The sequence below is a fragment of the Nannospalax galili genome, unplaced genomic scaffold, assembly GCF_000622305.1.
Source record: "Nannospalax galili isolate Female #2095 unplaced genomic scaffold, S.galili_v1.0 scaffold91, whole genome shotgun sequence".
Lineage (NCBI taxonomy): Eukaryota > Metazoa > Chordata > Mammalia > Rodentia > Spalacidae > Nannospalax > Nannospalax galili.
Genome location: NW_008332583.1, coordinates 377533 through 397959, shown reverse-complemented (window position 1 = coordinate 397959; position 20427 = coordinate 377533). Strand labels below are relative to the sequence as shown.

The 20427-nt window shown below is 41.5% G+C and overlaps 1 protein-coding gene across 2 annotated transcripts in view; it reads left to right on the top strand.

Moving 5' to 3' along the window:
- Synpr (synaptoporin) overlaps positions 1-19782 on the top strand; it is a 371499-nt gene extending 351717 nt beyond the window's left edge. For both annotated transcript variants that reach the window (XM_008827500.3, XM_008827501.3), the window contains 2 exons: positions 12258-12449; positions 18121-19782. In XM_008827500.3, coding sequence (XP_008825722.1) covers positions 12258-12449; positions 18121-18378 — 450 coding nt within the window. In that variant the 3' untranslated portion in view covers positions 18379-19782. The remainder of the gene's footprint in view (positions 1-12257; positions 12450-18120) is intronic.
- Positions 19783-20427: the final 645 nt, after the last annotated feature.

Genomic DNA, 20427 nt, shown 5'->3' with positions numbered 1-20427 from the left:
CAAGCCTTCAAGTTTAGGTCTGCTTCTTTTTGTGAACTTTATGTGTCTTTGTGGTTTACTTTTTGGGCATGAAAGTTGGTTCCCCTAAGCTTCTGGGTCTCTGTTTTGATTTTTTATTGGAGTGGCCAGATTGCTTTTATCTTCAGGAGTTCCCACAGAGGCCCAAGTCAGATGAGGATTAGATGCTCTCAGGCTTTCTCCTAAGGTCTGGATCTCTCCAGGAAAGACCTTGTCCTCAGGAATTTGGGGGTTGGACTGGCCTGGGAACAGGGCCCAGGAAAGATGCTGGTCTCAGGCAGCTTGTGGCCATGCCACCCAGAGATGCAAAGGGAGATGGGGGCAGGAAGAGACCCCAAGTGCTCCTGGGGACTGCAGGGAGGAACTGGCTTGGTCTGAATGCAGAGGATCAGGAAGCCAAGTGGTCAGCCCTGGTGTCCAGGAAAGAGGCTGGTGGGCTGTGCAGCCCAGGGAATCAGAGGGATGTGAGGGTGGGACCAGGCCCAGAGGGCTCCTGGGGACACCAAGAAGTAACTGGATTGGTTTGGATGCTAGGGATCAGGAAGAAGTGGTGGTTCCCCTGGTGTCTGGGGTGTCAAGACAAGGAATGGGACAGGACCCAGGCTAGGAGGAGAGACTGACAGGGGGAGATGGGAGGGTGAATGGGGCTGGGGGAGTCAAGGCACGGAGGGCGCGGTGGACTTAGCCAGGAGAGAGGCTGGCTGGTTGTGCAGGCCCAGGGAAGCAGAGGGAAGTAAGGGCGGTATCAGGCCCAGAGGGCTCCTGGGGACTGTGAGAAGAAACTGGGTTCCTCTGGATGCAAGGAATCAGGAAGCAGTGGTGGTTCCGGGCCTAGAGGTCAGCCCTGTGGGATCCAGGAAAGAGGCTGGCAGGTTGTGCAGCCCAGGGAAGCAGAGAGAAAGATGGATATGTTTTCAATAACATTCCCCAAATTTCCAGTTTCATTGCTGACTAACTGCTAATATGATCCCCGCCCCCTCCATGTGCCAGTTTGGTAACTTTAAGATATCCAAACTGTTTTCAATAGTTGATTCACCTCTGATCTAAGAACTTGGGCTTGTTTATGTATTCATTGATATCTAAACTAGCAACACTCAACAATGCTTCCCAGGCTTGCAAACTGCTCAGGTGCTAGGATCCAGGAAGAAATTCTCTTTTGCCACAATTCAAACATTAACAGATCTACCCTGGACTCATCTTCTCTATTGTTCAGCTTTCTAAGATGGAAAGGGTGGCAGATTGGTAAGTATTGAGAACTGTTAGCCTAGTAAGCACATGAGCCACTTCCAAGAAACATGCATCCGATTCCCACCTCTCCTAGCAGTGCAGCTCAAGAACTATCCTTTGTTGTTTCTGACCCAATACCAGTATGCATCATCCTTCTGAGACAAAGGGCAAGCATTCCCTGTCCCTCTAGGCTATGCAAGTCTGGGTCCCCATACTTTTTAAAAATTTAGCAGGAGGGGGCTGGAGAGAAGGCTCAGTGGTTAAGTGCTCTGATATTCTTGCAGAAGACCTGGGTTCAAATCCCAGCACCCACATGGTGGCTAACAACCATCTGTAACTCCAGTTCCAGGGGACCCAACACCCTCTCCTGTTCTCTGCAGGCAGTGTACAACATGGGTGCACTTACATACATGAGGCAATATACTCATACACGTAAAATAATAAAATAATAATACATTTTAAAAATCAGCAGGCGAATCAAAACACTAAGTCCTTTTTCTGACAAGTTCAGTCAGACATTCCTTTGGATTATTGATTTAAGGTCTCTCACTTCTACCACAGTGAGTATTGGTAGCATGTTGGGTTTTATTAACTACTATATTCTCAATATCCAGCACTTAGTAGTTTCTCAATAAAGGTTTTCAGAAGAAATGAATAAGGCTACCTGATTTATTGACCATCAGAGCCCATTGTGTACTTTTCTATACGGTTGCACTTTGACTTACCACATAGTCAAATTTTCCTGTATCAAGACTAATTAAAAGAGAAGAGAATACTTATCACATTTATGCAGGCATCATGGCACACTCCTGTAGTATGAACAGCAGGGTTGCCAAGGCAGGAGGATGACAAGTTCAAGGCCAATCTTGGCTACATAGTGAGACCCTGTTTCAAAATAAATGAAACAAAAAGTGGATGTGTTGGACAGGCTAAGGAGATGGCTCAGTGTACAAGAGTACCTGCTGAGCAAGCATGAGGGTTTGAGTTTGAATGGCCAGCACCCATGTAAAAAGCTGAGTGTGGCCACACACACCTGCCACCCCAGCACTGCAGTGGGAGCAATAGGATCACTGGTGCTTCCATGAGAGACCCTTTCTAAGCCATTAAGATGGAGAGTGATAGGGCAGGACACCTGACGTCTCCCTCCAGCCTCCATAAGTAGACACAAAACCCACACACATACATGTACATACACCACACACACACACACACACACACACACACGTGTTAGATGACGATACAAGAGACAGATTCAACAATGAACAAATCAGTGGGATTCAGAGTCAGACACCTGAGTTTGGTATTCAACTCTGCCGGTAGCTTCTAAGTCTCATTTGTGAATCATAAAAACCAGAAGCATCTTCACAGGATTGTGTGAGGATAAATGAGGTAAAATCAAACTTCAAGTATGGTAGGCACCCATTAAAGCTGAATCAAGCTCTGAGAAGTTTTGACTATCAAGGATGGACGCAGGCTAGAACTCAGCAAACCTTGGTCCTAAGCAAAGCTTAGCAGCATAGTAATTATGGCCCTGTAAGCAAATCTCTTAATCTTTCTTAGCCTTGACTTTCTCACTGTAAAGAGGGGCCAATGAGGACAATTTCAGAGTGTTTTGAGAATTTAAATGAATAATTTATGGGTGCACAGAATTGTTAGCATACAGAAACTGTTTATAAATGATAGCCGTAAGTATTACTGTGACCTTCTAATTTTTTTTTCACTTTAAAGTAATAAAAATCACAGCCCTCTAAAAATAGTGTTTTTATAATAGATTAAGAGTACAAATTCTGGAACCAAATTCTCTGGGTTCAAATCTTGGCTACACGTCTTTCAAAATTGATTTAAATAATTCATCCCATATATAAAATAGGAAAATACTAGTATCCATCCCAGGCAAGTTGTTGGAAGATTAAGTAATCAAGTGCAAATAAGACATAAATAACTACTCCCGAGGTGCTAGCAGCTCTCCTTATCACCATGACTAACCACCGTCCCTCTCTCCTCTTCCTCATTGTGATCTTCTGGAAGAGTCAAAAGCAACTCCTTGGCAATCACGTACCTCTGGTATTAAAAATCTATCAACAATAGTAACATTGAAGGACTGTAAAGTTTATTCCAACTTCAATAATAGTGAAAAATAAATGACCTGGTTTTTCTGTCCTTTTCTACTTCTGTGGGCCCTTGCCTACAGAGAGCAATGGCTGAGCTCAGAGAGCTCCTGCTGGGAGGAAACAGAGATGACTACTCCCTTCTCCAATCCTCTGTCTCTCTATCTTTCTGTCTCTCTGTCAACCCCCCCCACACACACACACACATACACACTGAGGGATAAAGTAGAGCCTCCAACTCCTGGATGTTGGGAAGAAAGCGGATTTGGGATGAATAGGCTTTCCCAACAGAGTGAAGTAGTTGGTACCCATAACAATCATCAGATTAACAGAGTAGGAATTTCTCTCCCAAAGTACAGAGAGAGCAACTATGCTACTTAGGTTTAACTATCAATTTGGCACAGCCTAGCGTTATCTAAGAAAGATATCTCAATTGAGAGATTTCCCAGATCAGATTGGCCTATGGGCATGCAAGTAGGAGATTGTCTTGATTGTTAATTGATATAGGTGGACACAGCCCACTATGGGCAGTACCATTCCCCAGGCAGGTAGTCCGAGCTATAGAAGAAACTAACTAAGGATGGAGAGATGGCTCAGCAGTTAAGAGCACTGGTAGTTCTTACAGAGGATGCAGGTTCAGTTCACAGTCCCCTACTAGCAGCTAACAATCATCCTTGACTCCAGTTCCAGGGGATCTCTTCTGGCCACCATAGGCATTACACACATGTGATGTACTTACATACATGTAGGTAAAATACTCATACACCTAAGATATTTAAAAATAATAATATAAGTGAAAAATAAATGACCTGGTTTTTCTGTCCTTTTCTACTTCTGTGGGCCCCTTGCCTACAGAAAGCAATAGCTGATCTCAGAGAGCTCCTGCTGGGAGGAAACAGAGATGACTACTCCCTCCTCCAATCCTCTGTCTCTCTATCTTTCTGTCTCTCTGTCTACCCCCCCCCCACACACACACATACACACTGAGGGATAAAGTAGAGCCTCCAGCTCTTGAATGTTGGGAAGAAAGCGGCGTGAGCCAGCAAGCAGCCTTCTTCCACTATCTCTGCATCAGGCTCCTGCTTGAGCTTCTGCCCTGACTTCCCTCAAGAATAGACTATGACTTGGAAGTGTAAGCTAAATAAATCCTTACCTGCCTTATGTTGCTTTTGGTCAGTGTTTTATCACAGCACCAGAAATCAAATTAGAACAGTGACTCAGATCCGAAGTCATAGACAGCTCAGAATTCAGCTATGATTGCTGACTTTTCAGCTTTCCGTTTCTTCTTGCTAATAAAGAACAGCAAATTTGATGACCCTGACCTCTCTGACTAACCCTGAAGAGTTTTCTTTGCACATTTGAACAAGAACCCCATTTCTAAGCCCGGGCTCTGTGGAGACTCAAGCTCCTTCAGGCTTCAGCCACTTCCGTAGGGGATTTGTCAGTAAAGATTCTAAAATCTAGGGAATTAATGGAATTTGTCAAAGCACACTCAAAATCAGGAGGAGTGATGAGCCTTCTGGGACAGGAAACTCCAAAGCTGGTCCAAACTCACTTAGTATACCTCTAGAAACTAGGTTTCAGTTTTTGAGTTTTAAAATAAGAATATTACCTGCTTCACCGAGTTGTCATAAAGGTCAGTGAACCGGGACTGAGCACGTGATGCGTGCTAGATGGCGGTGGGTCCTCACGCCTCTTCCCCTCCTCCTTCTTTTCCCTCTCCCCTCCCAGGCACTGCTTCTTTCCCCTGCTCTGCTTTCTCTTCCTCCTCTCTCTCTCTCTCTCTCTCTCTCTCTCTCTCTCTCTCTCTCTCTCTTTCTCTCCCTCCTCTCTTCTCACCTCCTATTTTATCCCCCTCCATTTTCCTTCCTTTCCCTCCCCTCCTCCCCTCCTCCCCTTCCCCTTACTCTCTCTTCTGCCCTCCTCTCTCTCCCCCATCCTTCCCTTTCTCTCCATCTCTCTTTTCCTCTTCCTTCTCTCTTCTCTTCTCCTCCTGATCCTCCTGCTTGTCTCCCTCTGCATCTCAGCATGCTCACCAGCTCAGTAAACAAGGAAGGCAGTCGTTCTTTCCATTTCATTGCCGTGTCTAGTCCGCTGTCCCCAGCCCACCTTAAACACCACTCATCTGGACAGGGCTGTGCTGGGAACTCATCTCCTTCCTTAAGCCCTCATCACAGACAGCCCAAACTACCTTTTAGTCCCACCAATCTACTTTCAGACAGGTCTCCATCTGGCCACTGAAATAATAAACCGGGTGACCATGTTCACCCACCTATGAGAGCCCACTGGAAGGAGGGAATGTAAGGGTTCTTGGCTGTTGTCAAAGCTAAACCAAGAGATGGAGATCAGGGCTATCTCAGACCACAGTACCAAAAGAAACTGTGACATTGGTGATCCTAAACAACAGAAAAGGGCACCACCCTCTGTTCACTGTTAATACTAGTGCACTTCTTTTGCTAACTGTAGGTCTAATCTGTGCTCACCAACTGGACAGCACCAGCAACTTGTGGCTACTAAGTACTTGGAAGGTGGTTACATATGAATTATGGCATACTGTAGGCATAAAACATCTACACCAGTGTGTACAGATTTCAAAAACTAAGCACTGTGCCCATTAGATGGCTTAGTGGGGAAAGGTATCTGCTACCAAGCCTGAAGACCTGAGTTCAATCCTTCGGATCTATATGCTGGGTCTTTCCTGGTTCATGGATTCATTCAGAGATTCTTGGAAGTAGAAGTCCCAAAGAAAATCCACTTAAACTGAAGATGATGATAATTCTCGGCTACCCAGTGTTCAGATGGGATCTCGGGATAAGTATCAGCAACAGAAAAAAATGAAGGAAGGAAAAGGGAGGGAGGGAGGGAGGGAGGGAAGGAAAGAAAACAATCAAAACCACCAACTAGACAAAATAATAAAATCATTGGACTAAATATTGGAAATATTTGATAACATGTAAAAATGGAGTCATTGGTTATATTTACCAATCTGCAGTGAAACGATAATGTGCCACTGTCAGAATTAGATGGGCTCATTTACTTGCATCTCAAATAATTTCCTCTCATGGAAGATTACTCTTGGTAAATGTCCTGGAGTGATTTAAGACTAACAAATTTATTACATTAAATGTTCATATAAAACAATTTTCTGGAGCTGGAAAGATGACTCAGGGGTTAAGAGCACACTGCTCTTGCAGAGGACCTGGGTTCGAATCCCAACACCCACGTGGTAGCTAATAAATGTCTGTAACTCCCGTTCCAGGAAATCCAATGCCCTCTTCTGTCCTCTGAGGGCACTGCACAGCACAGGTGCCCTTCACATACATGCAGGTAACACACTCATACACATAAAATAAAAATAATAATTAAAAAATCAATTTGCTAACAGAAATGTATGAGAGCAACAAAGCACTCTCCCCAAGGTAAACAAAGTCTAACCACCCAGTCAAAATTAAGCCAGGCTGTTCCCTCTTGAGGAAACTGTTTTTTGGTTCACTGAACAGATATCTCAAATATACTGCAGACACACATCCAGACTGCATGCCAAATTCTTTAAGTACGGAATGAGCTCAATAATTCAGAGTCCACTTTCAAATCGTTTAATGAACCATGGGCATATAGATCATGTAACTGTCTTGGCCGCACTTTCTGTGGGGTTGGTAATGCTTGTTCTGACTACTTCTTGGCACCACTCTGGTCTCAAGCAGGAAGGCTCTTGAAACATTGAAGCACTTTCCAAACGGCAGGCTCTCTGCTCTATGGGGATGAATAGCACAAGCAAAGCCAACACGTGATAGATCTAAAGAGCTAATATGCATCAGGATAGATTAACAGTAAATAATAGAAATTCATCTTCCATGCACACACTCTGTTAGATAAGGAACGGTATTAGTGAATGACTGGATTCTTATCTACACCATCAGAAGAAAGTCATGGCCCAAGTTCAAGACATTTAACTCTCCTGTTACAGAAAATGGCTTTCTACACAGCCATTAGAAGGCATTCAATAACATGGATGAGAAAGCCATTCCACATTCGATTTAGCATCAAGCTTTCTGAGCAGGCTCCACTGGTGAATGTCATTAATAACTCTCTTAACACTTGTTAATTTGTTTTAACAAAGATCCTGGACTCTGTAGCTTTTGGCGGATATCCCTAGATAGGGTCTATGGTATATATTTTTCTTATACATTGTACAAATTTGTTTATTTTTATGTTTTACCATTTTTGTCTTTTTAATTTTTTTATTAGTTTTGAGAATTTCATACAATGTATTTTGATCATATTCAGGCTCCCTCCCCGAGTTCCTCACCGATCCACCCCCCTCCTTCCCCACCCATCCAACTTTGTCCTCTTTGTTGTTTTCCTTAAACATGTCATGTCCACTTTTTGCTGTCCATATGCTCTTAGGTGCATGGTCATCCATTAGAGCATGGTCAACCAACCCTGCCTCTGAGGTATATTATTTTTAATGTATTAATATTGACATTTTCAGGGGTTGGAGCAATGGCTCAGAGGTTAAGAGCACTGATGGGTCTTGTAGTAGAGGACCTAGGTTCAGTTCCCAGCACCCTCATGGCAGCTAAAAATGGTCCATAACCCCAATTCCAGGAGATCTGATGCCCTCTTCTGATCTCCACAGGCACTGCACAACAGCAGTGCACTTATATACATGTAGGCAATATACTCACACACATAAAATAAAAATAATAAACAAAAATAAAAAACATTAATGCTTTCAGTCTTTTATTATGGGAAGCTATATCGACTTACCACTTAGAGTACATGTGTAATTCTTTCTAGGCTAACCTTTCTTGGTATAAAAATGCATATTTTAATGAAATAATAAATATTATTTAATTATGGAATAAATATTCAACAACATAAGAGGTGTGTAGATGAAATCAAAACCGTTTAAATGGTACCAAACTGTCTGAAATTTAGAGAACATTGATTAAAGTAATTATCCACACAGCAAAAAGCACTTTTTTTCTATGTTTTCAGAAAGCCTATGACACGCTAACACGGTCAAGCCGGGCATTAATATTAAGTATTTAACTTGCCTATGCTTCCGCTTCCTCATAAGTAACACAGGGAAAATTTAAGTCGTCAAGTTGTAAGGTTAGTGGTATTTTGGGGGGCCTTAGCAGAGCACCTGTTATGAGTAGTCTCTCAGGAAGTGTGAGAGATCTCCAGCACTAGATCGCCCCTAACCACTTCTGTGTCAAGGGGTAGGGAAGAGCTGAATGTATGGTTTCTAAGGACTTCCTCGGGCTGGGTTTGGCCACTTGGAAGCCTCAGTAAGAAGCAGAATGAGAAGAAAGTGAGGTCAGATGTTTGCTCCCACCATGTCTCCTCTGCAAGGTCGCCCCCAACTTCGTTTATCCTGAAGCAAAAAAAAAAAAAAAAAAAAATCGAGGCAGGCTCTTTGAGGCACATTGGCGAGCACGGCCACATATCTCAATGCTAGTCTCAGGGTTAGAAAGTTTAACTAAAGCCTATGCTTTTGAAACTGTGATGCAATTTCTCTCAGTTCTAATGTTATTTCTTTAGTCCAAGCATAATTCCTCACATTGTTGAAAAGACAGATAGGCAGATGGGGCAATGTGGACTTCTGTCTGGAAAGCCATTGGGACAGTCATTCAATATCTTCATCACACCTCCATGTTTTTACCATGTTTTTATTTGGTCTAATTATAGAATATATTTTTAAATGCACAAGTTTATGTAAAAAAGGAAAAATTAATCTCTAACCATTACTACTTGCTAAATTCTCCTAGAGCATTATATACATAAAGATACATTTTATAGGATTGGGACTATACTGCATATTCATTCATTCTCCCATTCAATATGCATTAATAGCATCTTTCCTGCCCAAGATCCAGTAAAGAACAGGTAGACAAAGTTCATGTCCCAGAGTTGAAATCTTGTTTGGAAAAATGGGCAGGCTTAGAGTCCTGGCCCTCTGTCTACTGGCTTTAGGCACATCAGTTTTCTCAAGTGCAAACTAAAGACAGGATTCGCATGTGTTTCAGCACTATCGGGACTAAGTGAGTTAGCACAAGCAAACTCAGAATGATCCTTGGTATCTGACAAGTGCTCAGTAAACGTTCAGTATTGTTAACACTCAAGCAAATCTTAAAGTTTGACATAATTTTCTCCATGTTCTAATTGAAAGGGCTCACAGAATCCTATTCGCACTCCAGTAGCCTATTGGCATTTTGACAAGCCCGTTGCTGATTATAAGTACAAATAATGAAGAGCCCTGCCAAATACTTGGAATTATATGATAACTTTGGATCCTAACAAATATGTAACAGTGAAGGGCACAGCCTTTATTTTTCATATTCTTATCTCCCACAAGACTTTTCTGAAGACTGCACACTACTCAAACCATATTACTTGAATGCATGAATGAAATCACATACCCCATATTCACACTTTGGAAGACCTACCATTGTTAAAATGCCAAATTTTCCCCAATTAATCCTCAGATCCAAAACATTTCCAAGTCTGTGGGTGGAATAACAACCCTGCGAGATGCCCCCAGTTTCATCCTTAAAAGCTGTAACTATATCATGCTGCCAGCATCAGGAGATTAAGACTGCAGATAGAACTGAGATTGCGGAGCTAATTTTCAAACAGCAAGGCTCTGTGTTACTTGGATAAGCCCAGTGTAGCCATAAAGCCTCGAAAGTGGGGAAAGAAGTCAGAAGAGTCAGTGTCAAAGTAACACAACATGGAGAAGAAGACAGGCCATTGATGCTTGACCACGGGAAAGGTGGTGAGCAAGGAAGATGGGCAGCCTTCCCAGGAGTGAGAAAACAGGGTCTCCCTAGAGCCCACAGAGAAGCTGAGGGCCCTGCCAACACCTTCACTTTGCCTTTGGGACCCCTGCTTTGGATGTTTTGATCTACAAATCATAAGAATAAATGCTGCTTGAATAAGGGAAAATGAAATAAGGTGCCATATTGGACATGAAGAGATCACTGAGATTTGACAGTCAGTCCACACCTAATCACTATGCACAAACTGTCCTTATTAGAGTTGAAACAGCTCTAGATACTGTATTTGTTTGTTTTTACCTCTGCCTCATTCCAGAAATGATGTGAGACAGCTTACAAGGGTGCATAAAACTCAGGGTAGAAATAATTAGATATGAGAAGGAAAAAGGGGAAAGGGACAAATGTAGGAAACAAGGTAAGGATGGGGGTAACCCCTGCCCTACAGACTCGGAATGATCAAACACTGGCCCGGATATTATTAAGTCAAAGGGAAATGAGTGAGCAATAGCCACTAGATCAAAGATACTGGTTGCTCAGAAAATTTAGCCAATTTTCATTGTGAGACCTTCCAGAACATTCACCAAAGGGTCACACCTAACAAACACTAGGTCCAAACAGCATCTCCAGTATATAAGAGCTCCCCCAGAGCAGGCCATAGGGTCTTGATGAAAATCACTCAAGCAACCTGAGGGCTGGCCAATCCAGACAAGACCTACCAACCTACAAGGGAGGAAAGAAATAGGAACCCAATCCTCTGCTTGGGAGACTTACTTCTTAGGATAGAACAGCAGCCTTTTACTTGAGTTTCACATTTACATTTCCTTTCCAGTTCCATGCTTTTACTATTTTAGGTAAGCAAAAGCTAATGTTTTTACACTAGTTACATATCAATACAGTTAAGTAGAAAATTCGTCCCATCATTTTAAAATCATCTAAGTACAGGACTTTGACTCTGAACTGTCACCTCCCCCAAGAACATTTTATTGCATTTATTTATTTGTATGTGTGTGCTCACAGATGTGTGCACATGCACCACAACAAACATGTTGAAGTCAGAGGACAACTTGCACAAGTCAGTTCTTTCCTTCCACTATGTAAGTCCTAGGTCTCAAACTCAGATCACCAGGCTTGGCAATAAACACCCTCGCCTGTTAAGTCATCTCACTGGCCCTGGAAACATTTCTCTAAAATGACAACTCCTTGACATTGTAGACACTTTGTTTGGTGACAGTAAGGAAGCATCTTTTCTCTGCAGACATAACAGGTAGTTTCAGAGTCAGACAGACCTGGTTCTGTCACGTCTGTGTGTCATACTTCAGTTTCCACATATATCACTTTTTTCATCTTTAAACTGAGTTTCATAAATATTGCATAACATGCTTAGTATAAACATAATTTTATAGTAAACTCACCTGTAGTAAGCACAAAAATGTCACAGCTATCACTGTCCTCTACTTCATACAAGCCTAAAATAGATGGTTCCTATACTTGTAAAATTAACACATAGATGAATGAGTGAATATTGCCACCCAGGAGTCTTTATCAATGAGAAAGTATCTTTAAATGTTAGAAATCATCACATCATGACAATCGAGAACATGGACTCTGCTGGGCACGTGGGGTTTGGGAGGCAGAGGCAGAGGCAGGGGATCTCTGTGAGTTCAAGGCCAAGCTGGTCTGTGGAGAGTTCCAGGTCATCCAAGGCTACATAGTGAGACCCTGTTTCAGCAACAACAACAAAAACAACGTGGGCTCAATAGTTAGGATGCCATCACAATCTATAGAATCTCAGACAAGCTTTCAATCATTTTTTCACTTGGTTTGCCACACGCAAAATAGGGGTTCTGTGAGAACTATAAGACAAGCACTATAAAGTCTTTGGGGTGATACCCAAGACAGAGCAGGCTTTCGATAATTAACAGTATTATTGTCTATCTTGTGTGAGTATAAATACAGTGTCACAAAGCTTTATTATTTTTTTCAACATGTTTCTCTAGGTCCAAATGCTATGGGATCTTGTAATTTTTCAAAAGACAGTTTGAGTGGCTTCATAAACCAATGGACTTGTTTCTGGAACTCATGTCTCTTTTATTTTCCTATTTTATCTTTGTTTGTGCAGGACTTCATCGTGACTGTAGTCTTTTCATTCTTGTGGTTGGTGGGTTCATCAGCTTGGGCGAAAGGATTGTCTGATGTCAAAGTTGCAACAGATCCCAAGGAAGTCTTGTCACTGATGTCAGCTTGCAAGCAGCCGTCCAACAAATGTATGGCTGTCCACAGCCCCGTCATGTCCAGCTTGAACACGTCGGTGGTAAGTCTGTTTTCAACAAGTCTGTTCACCAACACTGTACCTCCCAAATCTTTGACTCTCAGTGAATAAGAAAAACACCTCCAAAGCCACAGTGGACATTTCTGCCTCCAAAACTGGCCCAGGCAAAATGGCGAAATTTCACTGCAGTAGCAAGATGATCTTTTGGCCGTCAAGATTTTCATTGTCCAGAGTCCACACACTGAGTACTGCTGATTACATAGTTTTCATAAAAACCCAGAAAATAGTAACAGTTGTGGCTTAGATGTCAAGTCAAAATTCCAAGCCAGAGTAGACATAAAACCTAAATGTTAAGCTAAAGCCTGCCGGAAGTTAAAAAGAATATGTGATAGCTCAGACATTTCCTGGGAGAAAAACATTATTAAAGCCACACATGGAATATACCAAACTGGCCATTGCTAAAGACTTCTGGGTGGCAATATTCACTCATTCATTTATTTTTTGATTTAGCAAGCATAGGCACTGTCTATTTTATGCTTGGTAGGATACAAAAGGAAATGCATGACTTGCAAAGGTACCTAAATAGTTACCATAATTGTGTGCCTTCTTTTGTAGTTTAGTTACCCGATAGCTTTAGAAAAGATGCCCTAAATTAGTTGAACAAAATCACATATTGTCATCAAGTGTATGGCTCTTGCGGGAAAGGAGAATGTTAACAGCAAGGATGTAAGCTGTATTCTTAATTCATAAGTGTAAGAAATTGTGTTATTCCAAAGAGAGAAGCTGTGTCTGAAACAGACACAAGCTAGAATGGAGGTGAAGAGAAACGTACTGGAAAACAGGAGGCTCGGGAGAGCAGCGTTCTTTAGCAAATCCTAATAATCATCTTTGCTCCAAAGTTAACCTGTGTCTCTGCAGCTTTCTGAAAATCAGTCAAGGAAGGCAGTTATGCAGAGGACAAGAGTTGCTGCCTGCTCCTGATGATCTTTCCACAAATCTGGCCTTGATGAAATAGTAACCATGGAAATAAACTATGCCTTAGGGCCTCACGATCATTCTTATGTGTTGCTGGCCAAGCTTAAGGATGACTACTCTGAACTGCATGTTAACATACGTAGCACTTGTTTCAGTTACTTGTTTATAGACAATGTTTAAGAAAAGGTAATTGTAACTTTGAACTCAAAATCTAAGGGACCAAATATCAAACCACCTGAAAGGTTTAACAATCAATTAAACATGCTGTTAGTCAATTGCTACTTTGATAATCAATCTCATAAAAAGTTCCACATTCTGCATGGTCTTTTCAGTTCTCCTCTGTTGTCTCTAATACATTTTGAGCTAGAAGAGAGGAGTTATAAAGAATGTGTCTCCCAAAACTAAATGAGGAATCAGCTGAAGCCAAATGATGAGTTATGGGAAAGGAGCAGTCCAGCCGGGCCATTGTACATCTATACCAGCCCAGGGTCTTCCAGTTCCTCAGAATGGATGAGTTTATTCAAATTGACCAAAGTAAAGCAATCCTCACCACTAACATCAGTTCTTTGGATCCTGTTTCTGGAGCCAGTGTCTGCATGCATTCAGATATTTGGATCACAAATGGAAGCTGACTCCAACTTCATGTAAATGACAGTTCTTGAAATGTTATCACGAACCTGCTGAGACTTGAAGACACATAAAAAGCAGCATCTAGGGTAGAACCAGGGATCCAGATGTCAGACCAAAGAAAGGTCTCTCTGAGTTGCCATGCAGGGGGAAGTTTTACCTAACTGCCCATTTTTCTGCTCAAGTGGTAAAGCTCCAGGACTGAAACTTCACTGCAAAGGAAATCAGTTTTGTATTTCTAACACTGGGAAATTAAATAAAAGGATATTAACCAACCACCACACTATTTTTAAAAGTACAATCACGCCTTCAAGTTGTACTAAGCTAATTTATGCAAAAACTGAAAATGACTAGAAAAACTCCAGAACGTTCTTTCCTAGAGTAGAATCCAGGGCTGTGAACCGGAAGATAGTTAAGAAACGAGGCCATCCACTTCTCCACCCCTCACTCTGCCTCTTTATGTATATTTCTGTCGAAAGAGAATGTCTGTTATGTTGTTTGCCTTTTCCAGAGAAAGTTTTGATTTTTTTCCTGCACACACAGTTTCTAAGTTTGCCTTTCCTTTCAAAGAAACAGCTTTGGCCAGTGAGCTGGCTCATTGGGGAAAGTGCTTGCTGCCCAAGGCTGGTGACCTGAGTCCAAACCCTAGAACTGTGTAAAGGAGGAAGGAGAGAATTGACTCCACAAAATTTTTCTCTGACTTCGACAGGCATACTATGGCATGTACCCCAAACGCACACATCATGTACACATATCATGCACACACACAAATAATAATAATAATCATAAGTAATTGTTTTTAGAAAAGGAAACTGCTTAAACGGAGTTTCACTCACTCGAGTCCACTTCCAAATGTCTGATAGAATCTCATTGGCTCATCTGGGGTCAGTTGTCCACCTCAGTCTCACTTAGCTATAGGCTAGGTGAGTTGTGTAGTCAAATATGCCTCACAGCACTCACCCTGATGAGCATATGCAAGTTTAAAAGAAGGGAACAAATACACACCACAACTAGTGGCTTCTACAAGCAAACAGGTCAGGAAATAACAATCGTATTTACTACCTTCGTAATAAAGTTACTTCCTGCAAAGCACTTTGGCATCTGTAATGTAACAGTAATACTGAAAGGTAAGCAAGATATCCAGATATTACACATGCAAGGAAGGGGGTTAAGGGTCATGAAAAATGTTTCCAGACTTAACTATAGCAGTGACTATTCTACTCAAAATGGCTAAAGGCACAGTTCTGGAGTGAGTCTTCCTGTGTAGGAATCCTGGCTCCACTATGCAACAGTTGACTGCCCTTAGGCACTCTCTAAAACTTTAGCTTCATCTTCTGTAAAATGTAGATAATTATATAGTAGGCCTCAAACTACTTAAAGAAGATAATCCATGAACAATACTTAACATGGGGTCTAGAGAGATGGCTCAGGGGTTAAGAACACTGGCTGTTCTTGCAAAGGACCTGGGTTCAGTTCCCAGCACACATATGGTGGCTAACAATCATCTTTAGCTCCAGTTCCATGGGATCTGATGTCCTCTTCTGGCCTCTGCAGGCACTGCATGACACAAGTATACTTACATACATGTAGGTGAACATATACACATAAAATAAAAATAAAGTTTAAAAATACTTAACATGGTGCCCAATCTGTGGAAAATGCTGAATAAAAACCAACTGAAAGCTTCTAGGATCATGTGTTTATTTTCCTAAATGTATAGTGCTAGAGTTCAAAGGAGTGTAGGGGGAAGAGAATTTTTAATATCTCGATTCAATCAAAGCTTCACTAAATATAACTGTTTTGCTCATAGTTTCACTTCTGCTTCTTGGCTTTGCTTGCCCATCTTTCTGTGCCCCCCATTTCTGAGACTGAATCAAAATTCTCTCCCAATTTCAGTTGCAACAAATGGCAAAATTCAAAGACTAGTATGTCCCTAAATGTGGTAGCCAAGAGAACTTCATGGTTCCTCCATGAAGAGGGCGACACGAAACCAGTGCTCCTTACACACCCAGACAGATGCCTTGTTTCTCTTCTTACTTTTAAGTTGAATCTTTAAAAAAAAAAAAAAAAACAGTGACAGCAAGAATAAAGGGAGAGATCTCAAGACACAGCAAACAGATAAGATTACATCCCTAGACAGAGCCATCCCTTCATGTCAGAGCATACCCTTTCATATTTTTCTATCCATATATGGGCATGTACTTACAAAGGTAGAATCAAATGAAGATGTCTGTTTTAATGAAAATTGTCATAGCTACTACACACATGGTATAACACCCTGTGTATAAATTTTGTTGGTCATTACCTAATTCATTTTGATTAAACAACTATTACACTTTGTTTATGTTTCACATCTTCGTCAGCCTAGGACATGGCACAAAATTGGCTGTAAATTAATGTTAAGGGAAGAAAAGAATTTGCAATAGGAAATGGAGAGGGAAAGTGGAAGAGTAAAAGAGAAGAAGGAGGAAGAGAGAAGGAAAAAGAGACAGAGACACAGGGGTGTCTTGATAAATCAGTTTTCTGTTGGGTCAGTTGAGCGCCTAGTACTCTGTTTTTGCTATGGTCATCTCTCAAGAATGAGGCCTCACTGCCAAGCCCCATGACAGTGACAGTCAGCTGAATGCAATGCATGGGATGGTGGTAGACAGCGAGTAGAGCAGGATCTGCCACTGAGTGTTTACTAAGGTGTCTAACTCTGTCTATTGACATCCACTTTATTATTTTATTTCCAACTTTCCCCCTTGGAAAGAACTATTACCTTCATTCCATAGAATGAAAAAAAGTGAGTTCTGGAGATAAAAGTACCTTAAGAGCAAACTAGTATAGTATACAGACCCATCTACTAAAGCCCATAGACTACTCCAAGACTGATATTTGACTTGTCACACCTGCTATGTTATGCTGTGACACACCTGCAGTTAAAATACTGAAGTATTTTAGTAATGTCCCTGATTCAAGCCCTCGAGACCCCGAAAAATAAGGACAACAGCACTCTTACCCTGCACACACACACACACAGACACACATAGACACACACAGACACACAGACACACACACACACACACGGCTCTGGCCATGACCTAAGTCCATTTTAACTGGCCAATGTCACATGGGAATGGCGACTATACATAGTCTAATATTATCACTGATTAGTATCATACTATTGTCATTTGTCTCTGAAACGATTGTTAAGACAAACTCTCTATGATTAATCACCTAGTCAACCAACCAGTCTTGGCAAACCCGAATAAGCCAAACACTGGGGAACTCCATCCTAAGCCCCTTGCCATTGTAAACAGTTTTGCTTCCATGAAGCACTTGGTCCTTGGGGAAGCAACACGGCCCTCTGACTTACCAGCTCTTGAAAAGAGTAATCTGCATAGGAAAGCCTCACACTGGGTTCTGAGAAGACACTTTATACCTCTCTGAAGCCTACACTTCATAGACTGGCTTCAGCACTCGTTTCTGAATGTGAGAAGCAAGTACAACTTTAGAGGCTCAACCTCTGTGTGTGTGCACATACATGTTTATCACCTGTACCACTGATTAGTCAATGCATCCATGAATCAATTCATCTGGATAAGGAACATTTCAGGCTCTAAAAAGATAGATGGTGACCTTATCAATTAATGCACCATTATTAAACTGAAACTACTCAGCCCTAAACTCCCTGAACATTACCTTATACACATTAGGAATGCCTCATTTGTGGACATGGTGATGGCTTAGGTAAGAGCTCAGACTCTGGAGGGGGACAGAAGAGAGTGGAACCACACATCTCTCCACATGAAGTCATGCGACCTTGGACTAAATTCTTGTCCTTGCTGAGCTTGTTTCCAGATTTTTCATCTAGACATATAATAATACTGCCCTCTTAGACTAAGGGATTCAACACATATAAAGCCCTTTATGTGGTGCCTGACATGTAGAAAACACTCAGCAGAGGCCAGGAATCCAAAGCCAAATGGTGTTTTCAAGTGAAAAATTTGAACAGACTTCAAAATTAAAGTGAAGAACTACATTTTGTATTGTGAAGAATTGCTGTGAAGCAGACTTTTCTGGGGTTTCTGTCTGGTTATTTAACCTCTTTGCTCTGGTTCTCCTGCAGGTCTTCGGATTTTTGAACTTTATCCTCTGGGCTGGAAACATTTGGTTTGTTTTCAAGGAGACGGGCTGGCATTCCTCGGGACAGAGATACCTTTCAGACCCCATGGAGAAGCACTCTAGCAGCTACAAGCAAGGCGGGTACAACCAAGACAGCTATGGGTCAAGTGGTGGGTACAGCCAGCAGGCGAGCTTGGGGCCATCCTCTGATGAGTTTGGCCAACAACCTAGTGGCCCCACTTCTTTTACCAACCAGATATAACAGAATAGTGTCCGTGTTCTTCTCCAGATAGCCTCAACACCTTCCATTTCAGTAGCAGAAGAATTTTTTAAGAGTTTCAATCAATTATTAATGCAGAGAGTGTTGAATGTAAATCAGAGCTCTGTGGCCCTCATTAAGCCAGAAAGGCCTGGGTCGTGATAAATGGTACTTAGAGATTAGATGCCATGAGGAGATACATTATTCATCACAGATGGGTAATTGGAAGGAACCTTGTTATATACACAGTACTTTTATGGTTGTTTTGTATGTGTGTTGAAATAGTGAAGCATTTTGTAGCTTAAAGTCTCTAGTATGTAATATGCATAAAGTAAATTAAATAGCATTAAGTTTCCCTATGCATTTTGATGCAAAAGTCAATTTAATGATTCCTGGAAGACCATTTGGTGTATAACAACATGCATGTATTATTATGTTTCGCTTTAGGTCCTGTAGGACTGTAAATCTCTGTTTTAGATAATTACTCTGTTTTTTTTTTTACTTGATGAAATGATGCTTATATGATTTAGTGCATGAATAAGCATTTTCTTACACAATAAACATTTGACTGCATTTATGAAGATTTTTCAGTTTGCATCATAAATTTGTTAAGCAAGTGTTTAAAGCAATGTATTCAATACTTTGTATACTTTGCAAGTTTGTTTCTCTGGCTAAGCCACCTTCTGAATGCTTATAGGTAAGGTTTGGAACTTTTCCCAATCTGCAGACAGTGTTCTGTATGATAACTGCCCAGTATTTGTCTGATTTACTTAACTAAATGTTCCATTCTTTAACTTTCTGTGGTGTTTTGTGGCTCTTATCCTGTGAACCATGAGTAATAAGGCCCAATAACTCTGTGTTTGTAAAGTGGTATTTTCTCAGAATACAGGAGATGTAGGCTTAGATCCCATAGTTTAAGTATTGTAGAAAGGGTACCCTGTAATCCTACATGACCAGCCAAGCATTTAAAATCCTATTTTGAAGCTAATCTGTACCTCAATCCAATTATTAGGACTCTCAAGTTACAATTTAACAGAATTACTAATTCTGATTTGAGTATAACCCATAAGTTAAAATTGGTTTCCCTGTGCCACTCTATCCCAAAAAGAGGGCTCTCATGAAATACTGAAGAGAATTCATCCCTTAGCAAGAAAATGTCTCTACGTTTTAATTCACCTGAAACAAAGGGCCCAACAGGAAGGGCATGCTAAGCATCCACATTTCTAGATAAAGTCGTTACTGATGTACAAACTCCTTGTGTGATCTGTGATACTGAAAGCAGTTTAGCACAAAATAGCCTGTGTCTTAAATGCTATCTGTAACCATTTTTTTTAATCTGTTGGATAAATCTGTATTGTGATATCTATTTGACTTCAATAAAGTTGTTGCATACAATCTGGCTAAGCAATGGGGAATCATACCAATGGGATCGCGTTGGCTTTAACAATGAGAAAACAAAGATTAAGTGCCGTGTTTCCAATACTGCTGCCTGCATCTCCTGCTCTCTGTCTGCCTTTGCTTCCCGAGCCCAGCATTGTGCATGCAGTCAACTTTTCACCCATCCTAACCTACTAGGCACTTATGACTGCTCAAATCTCATATCACTGCAGATAAAACAGTGAACAAAAGCAGAAATGGGGTCTACAATAAGAAGCCTATGCTCTGTTAGAAGAGACCTACTTAAAATAACCACACCCCATTTATGCTGTGTGTGTCAGAGGGCAGCACCAACTTCCACAAAAGCATCTATCAGAGATCTGAGCTACTCAGGGAGAGAAGTAAAAGGTCATCAGACCTGAACACCGAACAACTTTACAGGGACGGGGGAGAAGGGAGCATGCAGCAGGCAGACCAGAGCCTGGCAAGCAGGGGTGCCACAGCATAAAGAGTGGGAGTGTGGGGCTTCACGGAAGGTGTGGCTTCTGATGAGCACAGGGGTCAAACCTATTGGAGGCCATAATTACGAATTCTATATTTATTCTAAGGAAACTAAGGGAGTTTTTAAAACTGATGAATTTTTAGGCAGCGGAGGGACATGATGAGATTAGTATT